The sequence below is a fragment of the Camelina sativa genome, chromosome 5 (assembly GCF_030686135.1).
Source record: "Camelina sativa cultivar CO46 ecotype springtype chromosome 5, ASM3068613v1".
NCBI lineage: Eukaryota > Viridiplantae > Streptophyta > Magnoliopsida > Brassicales > Brassicaceae > Camelina > Camelina sativa.
The window spans coordinates 21,541,612-21,563,622 of NC_141884.1; the positions used below are offsets into that span (position 1 = coordinate 21,541,612).

General features: G+C 40.8%; 4 protein-coding genes and 2 pseudogenes across 5 annotated transcripts; all 6 read left to right on the top strand.

The window, feature by feature from the left end:
- Positions 1 to 698: 698 nt before the first annotated feature.
- LOC104789347 (uncharacterized) lies at positions 699 to 12,040 on the top strand (annotated as a pseudogene).
- Positions 12,041 to 12,476: 436 nt separating this feature from the next.
- On the top strand, positions 12,477 to 13,681 carry LOC104789348 (uncharacterized). The gene has a single exon (XM_010515064.2). It carries the CDS (start codon positions 12,547 to 12,549, stop codon positions 13,579 to 13,581), a length of 1,035 nt encoding a protein of 344 aa, XP_010513366.1. The 5' UTR covers positions 12,477 to 12,546; the 3' UTR covers positions 13,582 to 13,681.
- On the top strand, positions 13,641 to 15,276 carry LOC104789349 (putative beta-glucosidase 5). The gene is made up of 8 exons (XM_087512473.1): positions 13,641 to 13,736; positions 13,853 to 14,011; positions 14,108 to 14,223; positions 14,315 to 14,529; positions 14,614 to 14,639; positions 14,713 to 14,800; positions 14,882 to 14,963; positions 15,054 to 15,276. Exons 1-8 carry the CDS (start codon positions 13,641 to 13,643, stop codon positions 15,274 to 15,276), a joined length of 1,005 nt encoding a protein of 334 aa, XP_087368599.1.
- Positions 15,277 to 15,540: 264 nt separating this feature from the next.
- LOC104789350 (uncharacterized) lies at positions 15,541 to 16,595 on the top strand. Its single transcript, XM_087512474.1, has one exon. It carries the CDS (start codon positions 15,630 to 15,632, stop codon positions 16,593 to 16,595), a length of 966 nt encoding a protein of 321 aa, XP_087368600.1. The 5' UTR covers positions 15,541 to 15,629.
- Positions 16,596 to 18,260: 1,665 nt separating this feature from the next.
- Positions 18,261 to 18,906, top strand: LOC104787133 (protein CUP-SHAPED COTYLEDON 1-like; annotated as a pseudogene).
- A 767-nt stretch (positions 18,907 to 19,673) lies between these two features.
- On the top strand, positions 19,674 to 22,000 carry LOC104787135 (uncharacterized). 2 transcript variants are annotated; one of them, XM_010512655.3, is made up of 9 exons: positions 19,674 to 20,000; positions 20,085 to 20,149; positions 20,249 to 20,351; positions 20,443 to 20,540; positions 20,687 to 20,817; positions 20,906 to 21,014; positions 21,134 to 21,325; positions 21,407 to 21,543; positions 21,635 to 22,000. In XM_010512655.3, exons 1-9 carry the CDS (start codon positions 19,760 to 19,762, stop codon positions 21,921 to 21,923), a joined length of 1,365 nt encoding a protein of 454 aa, XP_010510957.2. In that variant the 5' UTR covers positions 19,674 to 19,759; the 3' UTR covers positions 21,924 to 22,000. The 2 variants fall into 2 exon arrangements, with proteins under 2 accessions (XP_010510957.2, XP_087306660.1); XM_087450534.1 differs by having other exon boundaries at positions 19,692 to 20,000; positions 20,677 to 20,817.
- The last annotated feature ends 11 nt before the right edge of the window (positions 22,001 to 22,011 follow it).

Below are 22,011 nucleotides of genomic sequence, written 5' to 3' on the forward strand. Positions count from 1 at the left end.
ATGGATCTCTGTGGGTTGGAAAATTTTAGAAAATATTGTATAATTTATTATGTTTACCCACATATCGCGTGAGTTTCTAGTTTAATTATATATTAACAATTTTACTATCTGTTGTGAAATAAGATTATACATATGCGGATATGCCAACAAAATAACAATTCCCATACATTTTAAACTGATACTAGCTAATTTGTTTTTAATAAGCTTAAGAAAAAGAAGGTTTATAGAAAGTTAATCCATTAATTACCACAAAGATAAGATTGTAAAGCAGTGTGGAAGGATCGGAGGCGGGAAACCATCTCGTGTAGACCGTTTGATTGTTTGGTCCACTCCGTGGGTCGGTTGGATGAAGGTGAATACAGACGGAGCGTCTCGGGGTATACAAGGATTGGCAGCTGCTGGAGGTGCTTTGCGAGATGAGACAGGAGGTTTTTGTAGTGGGTTTTGCATTGCACATTGGGATTTGTTCTGCTATCATGGCTGAATTATGGGGGGTGTATTATGGACTGGTGGTGGCATGGGAGAGACGAGTGGAACGGTTAGAGTTTGAAGTTGATTTAGAAATTGTGGTGGGTTTTCTAACGACAGGGATTAGCGAGGCAAATCCACTGTCTTCGCTTCATCTCTCATAAACAAAACACTTCATTCTTGCGTTTGATCTTTTCTCTCTCGATCCAATCTTTTTCTTGAGTTTCATTATGGTGTACGAATTGGCTGCAGATTATAATCAAGTCAAAGACGAACTGTTAAACCCAGCAGACGAAGTAATAATCTCACTTTTTTTTTTTTTGAATCTAATGTTAAATTATATTTAAAGAAAAATTACAGTGGTACAACTAGTGCAGCAAAAGCTGAATGTTTGTAACTGAAAACTAAAAGATTGAAACAGAGTTTAGCGAAACAAGGAAACTAAACACAAGATTGTAGCCACACTTGAAACGCCTCATCATACTGACGATCGCCCAACCGTCCAATCGCCAGGAGCTGATCCCGAACTTGCTGATCAATCCATCCGACCAAGTATGTAGCAGAATGTGGCGGATCACCATGTCTTCGGCCATTACGTTCACGCCAAACAGTATACACCACCACTTGAAAGACATACCTGAGGAGGAAACCTTCAATGCGGGGGAGATTAGAGAGCGATAGGTGAGCCATTACAGCAGACCAATCCGTAGAAAAGTGAGACTTAAACAGCCCCTTGGCAAGAGCCGACCACACCCCAGAGACAAAAGAGCAAGAAAAGAACAGGTGATCTCGCGTTTCTAGCATGGAGTTACAGAAAACACAAGTTCCTACAGCAGTCCCATTCCACATAACCATTCGAGCCCCTGTTGAAAGACGATCTTGGACAGCCAACCATACACAGAAAGAGAATTTTGGTGTACCATGCGTAAACCAAACCCCCTCATGCCATGAGACCGTATTAGCCGTAGTTCTAATATGATTCCAAGTATCCTTAGTTGAGAATTTTGTCTTAAACACATCATTCTTACCTCACCATACGACTCGATCAACTGTCTCCAGACGCAGGTCCCTCCGAGAAAACAGAGCCTGCTCAACAGCATTAAGCTGGTCTCCTCTATGTCGACGCCGGTGTCGACGTGGAACCCACGCTTCAGCCAAGGAACTCTGCCTGCTTATCCCCAAATCAATAACCCCTCGATCCCCAAACACATCCATGAGTCTCCCCAAATCCGACCACCAATCATACCAAAAAGAGGTGCTCTCTCCATCCCCCACATCCACCTTACAGAAAGTGGAAGCTATTCCCCGGTATTTGAGAAGCTTCTTCCAAATCCAAGAACCCACACTTGTGGTCACCGGCACCGACCAAAAAGATGCCCCCTTTAACAAGTTTATTTGAACCCATTTAACCCATAAAGAGTCTCCTTAAGACATCACTCGCCAAATCAACTTCAAACAGCTCACAATGTTTGCTTCATGAATTGAACGGAGACCAAGCCCACATTCCACTTTAGTCTTGCATACTACTTCCCACGAAACCTTAGCTTTGTTAGGATTCATATCCGGACCCAACCAGAGAAATCCCGAATACATGAAATCAATCTCCTTTAAACACCGCTTAGGTAAACAAAAAGCACCAAGCCAAAAATTACACACACTCCAAAGGACCGACGATATCAGATTGAAACGGCCTGCAAATGGTAAATGGCGTGCTGTCCACGAACCTATACGCTGTCGAATTTGTTCAATCAGAGGAGAGTAATCAGCAGTGGTAAGCTGCTTTGTGACCAGCGGCAAACCCAAATAACGAACCGGCAAGTGACCCACAGTGAACGGGAAACGAGTGGCCTGATCGACAGTAACTCCAGCCAAATAAAGTGTGGACTTCTCCATACTAATCTTCAGCCCTGAAACCTTAGCAAACTCCTCAAATACATCAACAATTCCCTTGATAGACCGCATCTTACCATCTGTAAGCACCATTAGATCATCCGCAAAGCTCAAATGAGTTAAACCCAAATTCTTACACCGAGGATGATAACCAAATAAATGCTCCCCCGCCGCCTTGTCCAACTTTTTAGAAAGAACATCCATACAAATGACAAAGAGGTATGGTGATAAAGAACAACCCTGTCTAAGGCCTCTGCAACTCCTAAAAAAACCTGCAAGTTCTCCATTTACCTAAACTGAAAATGAGGCTGTGGTAACACAAAGCATCAACCAATGGATGAATAACTGCGGGAACTGCATGGCTGAAAGATTTTTGGATAGAAAAGACCACTGCACTGAATCAAACGCTTTTGAAACATCAATCTTAATAGCACACCTGCTAGAAACAGATTCCTTGTGGTAATCCTTAACCAATTCAGTGGCTAACAACACATTCTCTATCAACAACCGATCCTTAACAAATACCGATTGGTTGCTCGAGATAAACTTTGGGAGCACTCTCTTCAATCTGTTTGCTAAGATTTTCGATATCACCTTATATATCACGTTACAGCACGAGATAGGATGATAATCCTTCACTTGTCTAGCTTCCAACGACTTAGGAATAAGCGCTAAAATGGTGGTGTTGATGCCCTTGGGCAAAAAACCTTTAGCAAAAAATGACTGCACCGCTAACACAAACTCCCTTCCAATAATCGACCAGGTAGCTTTATAAAACTCCACCGTGTATCCGTCCGGCCCAGGTGATTTATCACACGGCATAGAAAAAAGGACCTTCTGTATCTCATCACCCGTGACATCCCGGATTAGAGCTTGCTGGTCAGCATTAGAACAACGAAATGGTAACAAAATTTTCAAACCATCAACTGTGGCACCCTCAAAATCCCCCAGAACCTCCTGCAAGAATTCTCTAAAGTGTCGTTCAGCCTCTACTTTGATATCGGCCTCCGCCACAACCACCCGACCATCAAGGCACTGAACCTCCCGAATATTGTTTCTTGCTTCCCTCACTTTAGCAGCTCGATGAAATGTTTTGTTGTTTCTATCCCCCACCTGTAACCAATGTAACTTCGACTTCTGCTTGAGATATTTCTCCTCCAACCCTGCCAGAAAGTCCCATCGTTTATAAGCCTCTTTTTCCTCCTCCATGGCCTGCGATGAAGGTTGCAGTGCAGTAGCTTGTTGCTTCTGGCAAAGTGTGTTAAAATCCTCCTTTGTTTTTCGAATAAGATCCCCCATTCTTCTCTTTGCCAGGCTTCTTAACTTTGGCTTTAACCCTTTGAGCTTCTTGGAAAATCGAAACAAGGTGGAAGTAGATAGGAACAGAGGTTCCGTTTCCTGCCAATAGTACCCCACCAATGGCTTAAAATCCTCCATTTCAGTTAACAAGTTAACAAATTTGAAAGGTCAACGCTTCACAATAGGAGCAGCATCACCCTGAAGCATAAGCCGGCAATGTAGGTGGTCAGAGACACCCCCAGCAGCAAACACATTATAACTTCGCGGAAAGCACTATTCCCAGGCTGTATTTACCATCACCCTATCCAACTTCTTAAGGATCAAGTCAGCATCACGTTTATTTCCCCATGTAAACAGAGGACCATGGGAAGCCAAATCTACCAACAAACAAGAATTAACAACTGCCTGAAACTCACGCATTCCCGCTGTGACCATCGGACTGGCATCAAAGCGAGAATGTTCAGCCATATCAAGCGTTTCATTAAAATCCCCAAGAGTACCCACGGCTTGTTACGAAACATAGGAGAAGCAGAATGATCTCTTATCTCCTGCCATAGCACTCTCCATGCCTCCACCGTATTCAAAGCATACACAAAAGAACAAAAAAATTCTTCATCCTGATTTTCAAGCTTCACATAACACGTAATGATCTATTCACTCTTAAACACCGGATCAACCCTCACATTTGCTTTCCAAATCACCCATATTCTCCCTCGACTATTATGTTCATAATTCGTCAAGAGCGACCAACCTGGAAACAACTTATTCCCCAAACTCAACGACTTCTCTTCTTTTACTCTTGTCTCCAGAAGACAACAAAACTGAAACCCACTCTGCGACACCCACTCTTTATTAAAGGAATGTTTAAACGTCCTATTCAATCCACGAACATTCCAAGAAAAACCTGACATTAAGGCTTTGATGGTGGTTTCCTGCCCGGATTTCAACTCTGGTCCTTAGTCAAACCAGCAGGAAGGGTAGAAACATATTTATTAGCTGTTTTGGAGCCTCGCAGCAAGTAAGTACGCAGAGGGGCCTCCTCCAGCACATCCTGCTTTGTAGACACACCCCTCGGGCGACCTGAAACAGAGGGATCCTCTATACCTGATTTCAGAGATTCATCAACCGTATCAACCTCAGGCTCAGAGCTCCCCTCCAAACCATCTTCCAAAGCAGAAACGGAATTTTTCGACAAAGAAACCCCACCAAGCTACAAAACTGCAGTAGTACGAGGACTACCTCGAGAGGACTTTGGCGTTATCCAAGCCTCCTGAGCTTGATCCTCCACCTGTAGATCAGGCAAACTTGCCTTCTCCTTCTCCATAGTAGATACAGTTGCTGGTGCTTGCACCTCCAACGGTGAACGTTCACCCCCACCATCAACCGTAGCTACTACCTGTTCCCCATTCTCATGAGCCATTGAAACATTTATCCGATCATCCTGAGTCATAGCCGGTTGCTGTTCCTCCACACCCACTACTGCCGGAGCTAACAAACACGATGCACTTTGATGACCCCATTTATTACAGTGTCCACACCTTGGAGGAAGCCAAGGGTAGCTATACTTAATGACAGAATCCAACTCCCCCTCTTTCTCACCTGTGATGAGGAATTCTGTAGGTAGGTCTATAGTTAAATCAGCCTCGACGAGAACCTGAGCCTCCACAAAGCTAACACAGTTCTCCGTGTTAGAGTGTAACCGAATAGGTTTACCAACTGCGCTAGACAAAACTCCAAACCCTTGTCTGTGAACAGTGGTGGAGGAATATTAGAAAGCTTGACCCACAAGGGGACCGACTGCATAGCAGGTTGAGCCTCTTCCAAAAACAGAGTCCACTTTGAAACTAACATAGGTATGTCCATGATGTTCCACATGCCTCGATTAAGTACCCGATGCCGTATGCCCTCATGCCTAATACGAAACTTCACAGTGAAATCATTTACGACCAAAACATCAATAACCGTAGACCGATCCCCCAAACGCCAGATTTTATTCACAATCATGTGAATCTTACCAACATGAGGGGCCTTCGAGTTAAGGAACTTTCCAATCACAAAATCTTCCCAAAGCGGCTTTGCCCCTACAAACACCTCTTTAGGCACAACAACCTTTGCCTTGCCATCCACTTCTATGACTGGAAAGTTTTGCTTCTTAAACATCCGTTTCTGAACAACCTGTAGATAAGAACGCTGCTCTTTCATTGCAGGTTGTATCGATGATGACGATACTTCCTTTGGCCTCTCCTTTCTTTGACTATCCACCGCTAAAACATCGCCCAAACCCACACCCAACTCACCCTTCTCCGTAACCACCCTCTCACTCTCCACAGCACTCTCAAACCCCCCCCCCCCGGAACCACCGCTACGCAGCCTGGGGAAGCCGCCAACGGCAGCATCCTTGGCCAAAAAGCAAAAAAACCCTAATCGCCTTTTTTCTCGCCCTAGCCACATCAGCAAAAAATAAAATCTCGTTTAATTTTGATATATGTAATATCACATTTACTGAAGCGTATGATCGTTTACGGAGATTCATGGCCTGAGCTCTTCACCCAAGACGTAGACGTGTTCAACAAGAATCCAAATGTGGAGTTCAATGCTGAGATACCTATCTTCGTGATCGTGAAACCACGAACAGAGAGTTGCGGTAAAACCGATGGATGTAGATCTGGTTGCTGGAGAATCGTTGTAACGCCCCCGAACCGTTCTATGACCACGAAGGCCATCGGACAGCCACGGGACGCCACTTGCGGAATTGTACCGAGGTGATCCGGTCGAGGGACGGAAGCTGCAGACTTCCCGACCGGTCCTCCCTGGCACAAATCCATCCGCAACCGAGGTTACTTAGGCTTTGCAACCCTCGCGGCCTGGTGCATTGTGTTAGCCCGGACAAGGCCGAGTATCATTTGCAACTTGCCATGTTTTCCTGAAAACCGAATATATTACTGTAACAAAATATTACATTGTAAATAAGTCATTAAAGCAATATATAAAGATAGTCGGAAAGTTTTATTTCCTCCTCCTTCTTAAGTCTTTTCCGGGCCATTTCCTCGAATTTTTATTTTGGGATTTTTGCTCCTAGTGAGGGTCACTACATTCTCCTCCCCTTATAAGAATTCGTCCTCGAATTCTCAGACCTTCTCCTCCTTTTCTTGTGTTATCAATACTTCTCGACACAAGTGTCCTCGTCTTGTGATTACCACTACGCCAATAATTTTATTGAAAGCCTCCTTTCCTTGGTTCTTTCATCTCCATAGTCTCACTTCATACTTGTACCACTTACACCGTTTGCTGATGCTTTTGGAAAGCTTCTTCATCTCCAGCATTTACTTGGTCCTTCAAATTTTTTTTTTTTTTTTTCAATCTCGCTTTGAGTATTAAGGCTTCTTCCTTGATGTACTATGACTTATCCACTTCTTTAGCTTTTTGATTCACTGCTTCTCTTTCTTCAGATTTTTCTTGACTTTTTGCCTTGGTATGTATTCTGGTTCACTCCGACTCCTTTGATCTCCACACCTTGGTCCGATTACAAATCTTTTCTGATTCTTTTAATCTCCACGCCATTATTTTGATGTAACACCTTCTCCGGCCTACTTGATTTATTTTGATCACTGAGCTTGATCAAATAGTCTTGGTTTCCACCAACTGACTCCTTCAACTTTATTGTTGATCTCCATTTCCAACTCCTTGGTTTTCTCCATATTTTGTTACCTTCTTTGTTCTTTTCCAAGTTTGGCTCAATAGAACCGCACTTGTTTCACCATCAAGCACAAGATTGGCTTCTTCGCCTTCGTCGTCCATTATTTTCTTGCACCCTCTTGTCTATTCGTAGACAATTTCACCTTCCATGTATTATCTTCTTACACCCTCTTATGCACTTAATTCTTGGGTCATGCATTACTTTCGCATTTTCTTGATCGCGCTTGGTCCGACCTTCTTAGTTTGTTTTTTGCCACTTTCTTGCTCATATTTGGTTTGCCTTTCTCAATTTGTTTCGCCATTTTTGATTTATTTGCACTACTCTTTTGCTCTTTCAATTTCTTTGGATTCGCCTCATCCTTCTCCATCATTTTTCTCTTCTTTTTCTTTTGCTCTTAACTGAACGGATTGCCCTTTTCTTGGTTGAACTCTCTTGATCTTTCTTGATCTTCTTCTCTTTTGTCTTATCGCGCTTTGTGGTGACTTATGTGAATCCTCATCGATCACGCTGAAGATATGCAAGCTAATTATGCAAAAATAATTAACTATGCAACCTATAAAACTCAAGCAAATCAAGCAAGTAGTTAAACAAGCAAAGATTAGCACACAACAAACAACACCAACACGGCTAAAGAACACAAAGATACTTTTACAAAAGACACAAAGGTTCTACACCACTTAGCCGATAAAATTAAGGGTTCGGATCCTAGACAAACAACACGAGGTTAAGTCTAGAACTTACAACAAAAAGAAAACAATTCAACCCTTACACATAATCCCCAAAAGAACTTCCCTTACTCCCAGCCAGTCTACGGGTTCCTGAACCTAGTACACACTTCGCAAGTGCACTCGCACTCCCCAGCTGGCTCATCAGGTCGCGGTTCTGCGGGAGATGAGGTTGAGGTAGAGGCAGCAGACAATGAGGTTCTAACTTGATTCGTTGGGCTCTCTTCGACTCGGGTAGCTCGGTCTAACAAGTTCTCCCCCGTATGCACAAGTTGGCTCGATGAGTTCCCTCCTTCTCGCACAACTCGGTCCGGACAGCTATGAGCGAAATGTCCTCTCGTCCCACACTCAGTACACACAACATGCTCGGGGATCGGCAGATGTTGTGGTCTTGTCCTCCAACAATGGTTGTTTAGATGCCCCGGCATCCCACACAAATCACACGGCCTCGTGTATCTCATAAGATCTAGGTTTAGGCAGCGATAGGCAAAGTGCCCTCGCGTCCCGCACCATTCACACTCCACGTTTGTTGGATCACACATACGTCTCAGCTCCGTCCTCCAACAATGCCTGGTCCAATGCCCAATCCCTTTACACAAATCGCAATAAGGTAGATTCCTCCTATCGACTTGGTGGGGGTACACTACTCTCTTCCGGGCAGTGGCTCTCGTCCTCAATCACCCTCTTGGCTGAGTAGTTACTGGCTGTTCCCTTGCCTGAAATTTCTGGTACGACACCCTCGGTCTCTTTGTACTACTTTCCCCTTCCTCGAACCATATACGCTTTCGGTTCGTTCTCCTTAAGTCGGTCATCTTATCAATTCTCTCCCAATCTGGGTCTCTTGGTTCCTCCTCTTGCTCAGCAAACACCATTTGCAATGGTATGGCTCGAATAGGACTGTTGTGTCTCGGCACAACCTGATCCGGCACTACTTGGTCGGGTACAACTTGGTTTGGCATTAAGAGGTCTGGTTCTTCTCGATCGGGTCCACCTTGTTTCTTACATCACGGCTTGCACTAGCCCTTGATATTGCGTCCTCTCTCTGCTCAACGCCTACGTCAGCTTCGCGGTCTTGGTCTCTCGGTATTGGGTCTTGATCATTCCTCGGTTCTACCACCAAAGTCGGTATCCCCTCATCATCACTCGACAAAATGTCGATCACCTCCACTTCTCTGGTCGTTGGTTCCTCGATCCTAGAATCTTCACCACCTTCAACCCTTTCTCTCTCGGCCTCCAGCACTATGGGTTCACCCACAACTTCATCCGCTCTCTCCGGTGAGTACAACTCGTTCAGCATAAGAAGAATTCTCGCAACCGTCTCCGGTCTCTCCTCCACTGGCTGCTCCGTACGGATATCTCCGGTCTCGGGTGTTACCCCGTTCACCCATACATTAGCTTCTCCTCCAGTCTCGTACGCCTCCGTCAAGAAGTTTAGGATCCTCTCGACTGTATTCGGGTACTCTCACATGAACTCTTCGGGATTGATATCATCGTAATGATCCTCCACAAGCTCCAATAACAAATTCTGCAACTTCTCGGCAAGCTCAGCCGCTGCTTCTCCATACTCTCCAACTGGTACGGTTTGAAAGTTTCCTTGCGCGTCTATCCTCACTTGGACACGGCTCGACTCACCCACTTCCAACACAATTGTTTGATCATCCTGATCCGCTTCCATCTCCTCCGGTTCGTCTGGACACTCCGATGGATCGGTTTCAATAGATAGATTGGCGTCATCAGCGTCAAATACCCCGTCCTCATCCCAATCATTCAAATCATCCTCGTCCAATAACCCGTCCACACTCCAAGTCTCCGGGTCAATTGGCCCATGACTACTCTCCGACTCCGTTTCGATAAATACCCATTATGATGCCCACAATCCTCATGTCTCGGCCCCTCACTCCCTGAACCGTCTCCGCAACTAGACATTCTAAAACCCACAAGAAACAAGGTGAGATGCTAGTCCATTCTAAGGTTTCACTTAAAACTAGACAAGCAAACAACCGGATAAAATTTTGTGGTTTTGCGACACATTTACTCGATAAAACTTTGAAATGCACAAGTGTTCGCGGATTCAAAAACACCGCTCTGATACCACCGTTGTAACGCCCCCAAACCGTTCTATGACCACGAAGGTCATCGGACAGCCACGGGACGCCACTTGCGGAATTGTACCGAGGTGATCCGGTCGAGGGACGGAAGCTGCAGACTTCCCGACCGGTCCTCCCTGGCACAAATCCACCCGCAACCGAGGTTACTTAGGCTTTGCAACCCTCGCGGCCTGGTGCATTGTGTTAGCCCGGACAAGGCCGAGTATCATTTGCAACTTGCCATGTTTTCCTGAAAACCGAATATATTACTTTAACAAAATATTACATTGTAAATAAGTCATTAAAGCAATATATAAAGATAGTCGGAAAGTTTTATTTCCTCCTCCTTCTTAAGTCTTTTCCGGGCCATTTCCTCGAATTTTTATTTTGGGATTTTTGCCCCTAGTGAGGGTCAATACAATCATGGGTCGTGATAAACTGATAAAATCGGAGGAGACTGGAGAGATTCTAGGGTTCAAGAAGATTTACAAGTTCTGCTTAAAGAGGCAACCAGAGGAATACAAGAGGAGCTGGGTTATGGAAGAGTATAGGCTTACCAATAACTTGAACCGGAAGCAAGATCATGTGATTTGCAAGATTAGGTTTCTGTTTCGAACCGAGATCAGTTTCTTGCTAGGCAAGCATTTCTCGTATCTCTCTACTATTCCTGCAAATCTATTACTACCATCTTATGGATACTATGATTCCGATAGCCAAGTGGAGGATGAGTCTTATCTGTTAACGATATCTGATTCTGACGGAAATGTTTGGCCTAGCTACGTTACCAATAACGTCTACCGTTTGCATCCATTGACGCTTGTGGATCCTTCCGAGAAGATGTTTCGACTTTATGGAACATGCATCTACGCTAACGAGACTTTTCGTACAACCGATGAATGCGATGGTAGTGGTTACTGGAAGATCCTGCACGGTGATAAGCTGATCAAGTCAAAGTCCGGGAAGACCATTGGTTTCAAGAAGGGTTTTGGGTTTTACCAAATGGAAGAACTAAGCTATGTTCGTGAAGGAGAAGATGTGAAGGTAACTTGGACTATAAAAGAGTACAGGCTTAAGGAAGAGGAGAAGCAGAATAAAGTGTTGTGCGTTATCAAGTTAACTGAATTGTAGAATTTGTTAACGAAGAGGAGAAGCAGATCACTTCTACTCTGGATTTCATGATCGATCATCTTACTCTCCGTTAAGTGGAAGGGAAAGACTACGAAGGAATTAACGGAATCCGTCCCATTCTTTCGTGACATCGTCACAGGTGTGTTTGCTTAACATGCACGCCACATTCAATTGTTGTTAAACCTTTTAAGAATATCTTGTGATTGAATTGCTCTTAATTATAGGTGAGTTTGAGAAATTTATTAAGGTGACGATGAAACGACCATTAACGGGAAAATGAATATTCGATGAAAGTAGCAAAGAACTGTGTCATGATTTGGAAATCGTTAGGGATTTACACACAGAGTGAAGCCAAAGCTCTTCAAAGATTCTTGGAGATCTTCAAGGATCAAACTTTCCCTCCCGGTGCCTCCATCCCCTTCGCTCTTTCTCCTAAAGGCTCTCTCACGGTACTACCTTAGCTTGTGCTATCACATTAGTAGTCAGAACGTGTAGCTAGCTAGCTCTGAACACTTTCATGTTTTTTGCAGATTGCGTTTTCTAAAGACGATACTATTCCTAAAGCTGGAAAAGCTGTGGTCGAGAATAAGTTGTTGGCAGAAGCAGTTCTTGAATCAATCATTGGAAAGAATGGTGTGTCTCCTGCGACTAGGCTGAGTCTTGCCGAGTGATTAGCTCAGTTGATGAAGAACAACAAAGTCGAAGATGAAGAAGCTAAGGATCTCTCCCTTGGGAAGAACAAATAATGAGACTTTTGACCTCTGTTTTTAAGAATATTCAAAGAATGTATGTTTATGGACTAAATAAAGATTATATTATCAATAGTTGGTTTTGATTAAGAAACCAGTGATTAAGAAACTATAGGGCCAAGATTTGGAATATTAGGTCTAAAAATGAAAAATATAAAAATAAAACTTATTCATTCTGTTTCACAACTATAAATTAAAGTATACTTTAAACATGGCGAAGAAAAAATAGTGCCAAATATTATCCGTTTACAAATTAAGAAATTACTATTTTAACGAAGCAACTATAACAGTAAAACTGTAAAAGTATCCGTGAAGGAAGAAACTTTTATATTGGTAATAACATGAAAATTAGATATAAAGGAACTTTAAAAGCACATCCGTTAACATAAGTCTCTCTTCGATCTTCTTTTTCTCGCTTCATCTTCAAGAAACAAGCACTTTCTTGCGTTTGATCTTTCTCTCCTACGATCCCGTCTTTTTCTCTTGATCGATTTAGTTTCATTATGGAGGACGACGAACTGAGCAACGGAGAAGACGAGGCAACTTATAAGGAAATCACGAGGGAACTGATCAAAGCAGCAGACGAACTGTTAGACGCAGAAGACGATGTAATAGTCTCACGTTATCTGAAGCGTATAATCGTTAACGAAGATGCTTGGGAGGGTCTCTTCACCCAAGACGTAGACGTGTTCGAGACGAATCCATATGAAGAGTTCGATTCTGAGAGCTCTACCTTCTTGATCGTTGAACCACGAACAAAGAATTGTGGTAAAGCTGATGGATGCGAATCAGGTTGCTGGAGGATCATGGGTCGTGATAAACTGATCAAATCGAAGGAGACTGGGAAGGTTCTAGGGTTCAAGAAGATTCTCAAGTTCTGCGTAAAGAGGAAACCAAGAGAGTACAAGCGAAGTTGGGTAATGGAAGAGTTTAGGCTTACCAATAACTTGAACTGGAATCAAGATCCTCTAGTTATTTGCAAGATCCGTTTTCTGTTTGAAGCCGAAACTAGTTCCTTGCTTGCCAAGCATTTCTCGTATCTGTCCACTACTGAACCCGTACCGGTTCCTGCAAGTTTATTGTTGCCAGCTTATGGATTCAAATCAATAGATCAACGAAAGGCTGATGAAGCACATGTGTTGAGGATACCGGCTGTCTATCAAGGCAAAAATTGGCCTAGCCACGTTACAAACAACGTGTACCGCTTGAATCCATGGAAGCTTGTGGATCTTCATGATCAGATGTTTCGAAATTTCGGAACTTGCATCTTCGCTAACCAGACTTGTGGTGATACTGATAAATGCGATGGTGGTTACTGGAGGATCCTGCACCCTGATGTGATGATCAATTCAAGGTCGTCCGGGGAGACCATTGGTTTCAAGAAGGTTTTAAAGTTTTACGAAACCGAGAAACAAAGATTTGTTCGTGAAGGAGAAGAGATCAACGTAACTTGGACTATAGATGAGTACAGGCTTGTGGATAAGGAGATGCAGAATAAAGTGTTGTCCGTCATCAAGATCACCACTAAAGATAACTAGGAGACTTACGCAACAGAAATCTATTGTTGGTTAAACTCGAGATCTATTGTTGCCGTTAAATGTTTAGAACTCTCTTTGGTTTAGAAATTATTGTTTTGGATAGGAGTGAAGTAAGGATTCATTTGACTGTAGAACCATCTCAACTTCTCGGTGTCGTTCCTCGAGGCTATATAGATTGCAGCATTATTGTCTTTCTCTTTTGGTTGATACTTGATTGTAAATGATGATGTTTCCGTTACTCATTTAGTAAACCGAGTCAAATGAAAACCAGAACTGTCTATCTACTAAACCGAATACAGCGCCTGGTCGTTGTTCCATACCGGGGCAAAACTGCTTAGTAGGTAATTCCTCTACTGAAACATATATCGCAGGCCATAACTTGCTGCTTGCACACGCCTCTGTTTCAAGACTATATAAGCAAAAGTACCAGGTAGATATAGTTGCTTATACATGAAGAAATGTTTATTGAATGTGTGAGTCAATGACAAGGGGGAGCAACTAGTCAACTACTATATACAATGTGCAGAATAAGCAGGGAGGTTCCGTAGGTTTTGGCTTATATTTAGTGGAGTTTAAACCTTCTACAAGCTCTGAGGATGATACCATTGCAACTCAAAGAGCCAAAGATTTCTATTTCGGCTGGTAAGTTCAGACACACATGGTTCCAAAAGGGCAACTTGTCCAAAAATTTTAAGCAGAAAAGAAAATAGATATGCTGCTCTTTAAAACTCAGGTTCCTTGAGCCTCTTATATTTGGAGACTATCCTGATACAATGAGAAGAACCGTTGGATCAAGACTGCCAGTTTTCTCAGAGGAGGAATCAGAACAAGTTAAAGGCTCATCTGACTTCTTAGGAATCAACCACTATTTTGCGGCTTCGGTCACAAGCAGCAAATCCAATTCTGGAGACCCGGATTTCTACTCAGATATGGGCGGATATGTGACTTGTATGACATAACAAACTCTTTTCTCTTTTGATATTTTTTTTTTTTGCTAATTAATCATCACTTCTTTGTTTTAATGGTTGGAAGACCTTGGGAATACATCAGTTCCGGAGGTAGGAGTTTCAATGCGTTACTAATCCATCTTTCTTTGTTGTTTTGTTTTTTGTTTTTTGTTTGGACAAGTAGTATCCTGTTGCTCCATGGACTATGGAAGCTGTCTTGGAGTACATAAAGCAGACTTATGGCAATCCTCCTGTCTACATCCTTGAGAATGGTCACTATCTTCTCTGATTTCTCTCTCATGCATGTTTTTGTCTCAGTCTACTCAATTCTCTTGTCGATGGCAAACCAATAGGTGCACCGATAAAGCAACAGAAGGATACACCAAGGGTAGAATACTTACATGCGTACATTGGTGCTATGCTCAAATCCATAAGGTAAGTAAAGTTTTCTTATTGCATATTTTATTCTCTTGTCATCTTAGTGTGATAAGAAGAAGAAAACAAAAGACATTACTACTCGTATAGGAATGGATCAGACACGAGAGGCTACTTTGTATGGTCATTTATGGATTTATACGAGCTTATAGGGGGCTACCATGATGGTTATGGATTGTACTCTGTAAATTTTAGTGATCCTCATCGAAAGAGATCTCCTAGACTCTCTGCTCATTGGTACTCTGATTTTCTCAGGGGGAAAACCACCTTTCGTGGTTTTCAAGGCATCAAGGAATTGTCTTCTTCCTCCTAGTATTATATATCTATATTATATATTCTGATGTTTTTTTTTTGTGTGTGTGATAATTATTCTGATGAGTATTTCACATATCAAATAATTATATTTTCCAAATATTCTCATTGATAAATTTTAGTTTTAATTTTGAGAAATAAATTTTAGTTAAAGATAATTACATAGGTTTTTTTAAAGAAAAACAGAATTATCCTTCTATTTAATCAGTTAGGAAAAAACAAAACTCTACAAATTAAAGGGAAGGGTTATAAATACGAGCTTATACACTGCGTTAATATACAAATATTTTTCATAAACAGAAAGCAAAAGTTTTGGTTCTGTGTTTCTTCTCTTTCGTTTTTACTACAGGAAACATGGCTCAAGCGTGTCACTCATGTAAACATTCAGCAGACGTGATCCATTGTGTAACCGAATCTCTCAACTTCTGTCTTACATGTGACTACCTGCGCCATTGTAATAACTTGCATGCGGAACATGTACGTTACCAAGTCTGCGATAACTGCAAGCGGAATCCAGCTTTACTCCTCTGCTGTGACGATGAGAAGGCTCTTTGCCAATCTTGTTATTCATGCTATTTCAAGTGCACCACTCTCCGCCACCGCATTCAACTCCTCAATCGCTTTCCTCCTCCACATCATAACACCACTAATCAGCATCATGAGCATGCGCATATGCCTCATGTGGTTCAAAATAGCAATCATGAGCACGAGCATGTAGTTGGTCACCACCACCAGAGAAGAGCAGGGATGTTTGAGATGCCTCATGTGGTTCAAAATTGCAATCATGAGAACGAGCATGTAGTTGGTCACCACCACCAGAGAAGAGCAGGGACGTTTGAAATGCCTCATGTGGTTCAAAATAGCAATCATGAGCACGAGCATGTAGTTGGTCACCACCACCAGAGAAGAGCAGGGATGTTTGAGATGAGCTGCAACGGGAATAACAATTGTGAGAGATGGATGTTTGCAATGAGATGTGAATCATGCTTAGCGTCAAACGCTGTTGTTTACTGTCGTGGACACGACAAGCTTCTGTGCCATAATTGCGACCGGGTGTTTCACCTTCACGAGGCCGTGCCGCCGCATGTGAGGTGTATGCTTTGCGGAAACTGCAAGAGACCTTCTCGCAATTTTCTCATCGGAGCAGCTGGTCATCAGTTTACTTTCCCACCGACGATTCATCCTCCGGCGGCGCCCGAGGAGGTTTCAGCGTCGCCGTCCACAGGACTTAATCAACAAGATAATGATTTACGTGATGATTCTTTTCGAGATAATGAATATTCACAAGATAGATATGATTTTTCTTGGTTTGGTGGATAAGATACTCGTTCTTTAGTATTACTAGCCCGTGTATTAATTGCTTTTGGATTTGAAATAAAAATAAATCTGTTGGTTTGAATGGAGTATCTAAGAAGAAAATAAAATGTCAAAACTAACTCCAGTTTTTTCGGGTTTGGAAGATATGATCTTCTAAATTCTAATTTATATCTCATCGTTTAGTTCTATTAATTGATGAACTAGCTAGAAAACTACCTACAATCCCCCTTTTAATAAAAGGAAAGTACACAACTTAGTTTTTGTAGACTTTATAAAAAATATAAATGGTTACAAATGCATAAAAATAAAAATAGGTTATATATAGGATATACATTAACCCTATACTCTTCATAAGATAACTCTTCATATATAGATAATAAATGATAAATGATAAATGATATCCATAAATCGTGGAGCAAGATTTAGTTATAATATATATGAAGATCCTCCTTTCGTATGTTTGTATCAAATCGTAGACTTTATTAAAAAAATAGAAATGGTTACAAATGCATAAAATAAAAATAGGTTATATATAGGATATACATTGACCCTATACTCTTCATAAGATAACTCTTCATATATAGATAATAAATGATATCCATAAATGATAACCAGGGTCCAAATGATATCCAAATTTTTTACTGAGTAACGGGTCAAAATTTGAATATCTAAATTCATTTCATATATTTCTTTTGTTGAATTGTATAGTTTTATATACTATAATAAACTTTTTAAATAATTTAATTTGGACATGTGCTGGCTGTTTTTAAACTTTTTAAATTAACAAACATAAGTTACATATTTGGTCCTAAAATTAATATGCGCTATACTATAGATTAAGTCATAGAATTAACTATCAAAATACAATATATAATTTTAAACACTAGACAAATCAAATAAAATTAACAAACAAAAATATATAATGTTGTTTAGGGTTTGTTGATCCCTTTCAATTAAATAAAATTTACCAAATAAACAAAAAGAATGAATTTCAACCCGTGCTCTAGCACGGGTCATATTCTAGTTGTAATTAATTAAGAACACATAAAAAAACATAAACAATTGATGCTTAAGTAGGAATTAAATTCCCCATTACAATTTTTTTAAAAATCCAGTTTGATAAAGTCTAGAACTAACTCCAGCATATCCAGCGAATATGATTTTCTCAGTATATTTTTATTCCATAATTTATTTTCTGACTATTTTTTCCAAATTTTTTTTGTTAAAAACCAAAATAAAAAATAACATATATAGTCACTCATTTAACAACGAATAACTGAAAAGTATAATAAAGTAGAGGAAAAAAGGAAGGAAATAAAATGTACATCACTTTGCTAATTCTAAGTCCTCCATATTTTGTTTAAAAAAATAAATTAAGAACTTTACATTATAACCGTTAAATCCAAAAATTATACAAATGTTATCAAAGAGAGAAAACAAAGGACAAATCGGTCAATACACAAATTTGATATAAACGGTACCAACGACGAATAGTAGAAGAAGCGCCTCTCTATATATCTATTACCTTCATTCCCAAGAAACATTATCATCTTCTACACGATTTTTACATCTTGCGTTTATTGTTTCTCTCTCACTTCATCAATCATCATCACCAGTTTCTTTAAATCTTCTCCTACGAGACCTGAGTTTCATTTGGGAATCAGGATGATGAAGTCATCAAGACATCGCCAATCAATTGAAGATTGAATCGTCACAACGTACTTGAAGATGATGATAATCGATAATAACGAAAACGTTTGGCCTCGCCACTTCCTGCGAAGCCAAGACGTATACTGCAAGAACCCATCGACGCTTTTCGATACTCAAAACCCTTGGATCCTACACGACGGACGTTACTTCTTCGTTAATCGGAGTGTGAATTCTGGTAAAACCGATGGATGTGATGAATCCGGTTGCTGGAGGGTCATGGGTCGTGATAAACTGATCAAGTCGGAGAAGACAGGGAAGATTCTAGGGTTCAAGAAGGTCTATAAGTTCTGTGAAAAGGAGAAACCTAAATCGATGTTTAAGTTCTGGGAAAAGGAGAAGAGACGAGTTAGGGATAAGAGGGTATGGGTGATGGAAGAGTATAGGCTTGCGAGTCAGTGGAAACAAGGTTACGTGATCTGCAAGATTCGATTTCCCAAACCCACTAGAGTACATGTTGTGCAACCATATCCGAGGTTACTATATATGATGAGTCTTATGATATGAAACTGAAGACTCGATTTATGTTTTCTAGACTCTTATCCAGTTTCTTGATTACTCTCGTTCTCTCTGTTCGATTTGATATACGAATGATCTTCTACCTCCTGCTTTGATCTTTTATGATTTGTTGTTATTAGAATTGAAACAGATAAGTTGGTGGTGGAATCGTTTCAAAACGGTGGCATTTTAAAATGTTTGTAGTCAGTTCTGTGGTTTGCTACCAATCAAACTCGTATCAGTTTTGGGATTTAATTTGGTTATGCAATTACAGTGTCAGTTTGCAATGAAATATTGAATCACCCTTTCTGAAACGCAACTTTTGAACTGTTTTGTTTTAAAATTCCAAGAGATCTTAAGTATGAAAAGTAATCAAAGACTTCAAATTTGATTTAATTTTACTTTTAAATCATTAACAAAACAATATTTTGATTCTTCTTCACCAACACAAAAATTGTCAATGTTTTAACTCTCTTAAAAAATTATAATCCACAATTAGAAGACTATCATCATATAATAAACCTCAACTAATATACCGCCTAAAAATTAATGAAACTGTATAACAAATAAAAACAATGTTTTCTAAAGAAGTAGGTATTTTTACACAGGTACAAAACCAGTAAAAGTAACATGTTCATAAATCAGAAACAGTGTTTTTTTTTAATCGTTTACAACTCACAGTCTCACACACACATCACACTATTAATCTTAAATTTGTAAAATGCAGATATTAATACATTCAAAAATAAGTCACTGAAAATTGGTTTACCTATGGAGTTTATAAAAAATAAAAAATTACATTATTAATTTACTATAATGTATAACCAAAAAAAATTTCAATTTTTTATGACAAAGAAAAAAAAATGATAAATTTTTGTGACTAACATTAATGGTAACAATAATAAGGACTTGAGTGACTATGGAGATAATAAGAAAATTTCGATTTTTGTGATTCGTCGACAATGAGGCGACTTGGTATCACCACTCTCGCCAATTCTGCCGCCGTCGTCGTCGTCACTCCGTCGCTACTCTCTTCAACGGCGGTTTTCCCCGGAACCCTAACTCTACCTTCTTCGCCCTTCCGCAACCACCGTCTTACCAATTCAATTCGTTTCCTCGAATCCCGAAGCCTCTCCTTCTCTTGCTTCTCTTCTTCTTCGGCAGCTTATCTTCCTTCACTAGAAGACTTCTCATCAGCTAAAGGTGAATACTTTTTTACTTTATCTAAGCGGATTTGGGTCCTTTATGCTGAGAAATGTAGTTATTGATGATTTATATATCTGTTAGGTTCTGTGGTGAGAGATGATAATCAGAAGGTGATCTTGAAGGGAATGACTTATACTGCTCTCGAAGTAAGTTTTTTAATTAAAAGTCTCAATCTTTTCTTGAAGGGTATGACTTATCCTTTTCTCCACGTAATGTTAGCATTGGGGTTATTTTCAACTGTGTAGGAATGGGTTCAGTCTCATGGGTTTAGACCTGGACAGGCTTTGATGTTGTGGAAGAGATTATACAAGGACAATATATGGGCAAATGATGTTGATGAGCTTGAAGGTTTGTCTTCTAATATGTCTTTATTCAGAAGAGTTTTTGTGCTCTCAGTTGATGTGGATTGGTTCTTAGTTTATGTTGTTTATTCTTATAGGTTTGAACAAAGATCTCAAGAAAATGATTGGTGAACATGCTGTGTTTGGGGCATTGTCTTTTAAGGATATTCGTTCGGCTTCAGATGGAACTAGGAAGGTGAATTTGATCGTTTCTTATTTGGAAAAACAGTTAAAAGTATTCTGTGATGCCTGGATGATGTTAGACACTGAATGGACAACGATTATATCGCAGTGGGGTTTTGGGAATGTTCTCATTGATTCATAACTCGCAGGATGTTGCAGATTCTGTTCACGTTGGATGATGGACTTGTGATTGAGACAGTTATTATACCCTGTGATCGAGGCAGGACAACAGTTTGTGTTTCGAGCCAAGTAGGTTGTGCTATGAATTGTCAGTTCTGCTACACTGGCAGGTACGCGGAAGAATGTAGATATTCTCTTGACCTACTTTCTCAGCTCTTGATTTGTGGTTTAATATATATCTTTGTACTGATTTCACAGGATGGGCTTGAAGAGAAATCTCACTACTGCTGAAATAGTTGAGCAGGCTGTCTATGCTAGACGATTGCTTTCCCATGAAGTTGGGTCAATAACAAATGTCGTCTTTATGGTATGCATGTTCGTTAGACAAATAAAACAACTCTACATATTATTTTAGGCGTTCAACATATTTAAGGTCTGTTTATACTGTTGTCTCCAGTTTCTCATGGAGCTGGATGTGTTTTGTAGGGAATGGGAGAGCCATTTCACAACATTGACAATGTCATCAAAGCTGCAAACATAATGGTAGATGAGCATGGACTTCATTTCAGTCCCCGTAAGGTCACAGTCTCGACCAGTGGCCTTGTTCCTCAGCTGAAGCGTTTTCTCCGTGAGTCAAACTGTGCTTTGGCAGTCAGTCTGAATGCAACAACTGATGAGGTTTTGTTTCATGCTATCTCTTTAAAACAGTCAAACATTTTATGAGGGATGATCTGACCTCATTTAACTTGAACCGTGCAGGTCAGAAACTGGATCATGCCAATCAACAGGAAATACAAGCTATCTTTGCTCCTTGAGACGCTCAGAGAAGAACTGAGCTCTAGGCATAAGTACAAAGTGTTGTTTGAATATGTAATGCTCGCAGGAGTGAATGACAGGTAAGGGAAATCATTACGAGAGACCACTGTTAAGCTCTCTGTTCCGCTTAAATGGTTCAAATCTGAAACTATCAACTCTTTAATTGTGCAGCCTGGATGATGCAAGGAGGCTAGTGGAGCTTGTGCAGGGGATTCCATGCAAGATCAACCTTATCCAATTTAACCCACACAGTGGTTCTCAGTTCATACAGACTGACGAAGACAAGATGATAAAGTTTCGTAACATTTTGGCTGAAGGAGGCTGCACTGTTCTCATGCGGTTTAGCCGAGGCAACGATCAAATGGCAGCATGTGGGCAGCTTGGCATGCTTGGGGCGATTCAGGCACCAGTGATGAGGGTGCCTGAGCAGTTCCGCACTGCTCTAAGAGCATCGGTTTGATTTGTTAAATGTCGGATTAGGGAAAAGAACAACATCTCCTTTTAAACAAAAGTTAAATGCCAATTTTTTTATGTATCCTCAAAGGTGA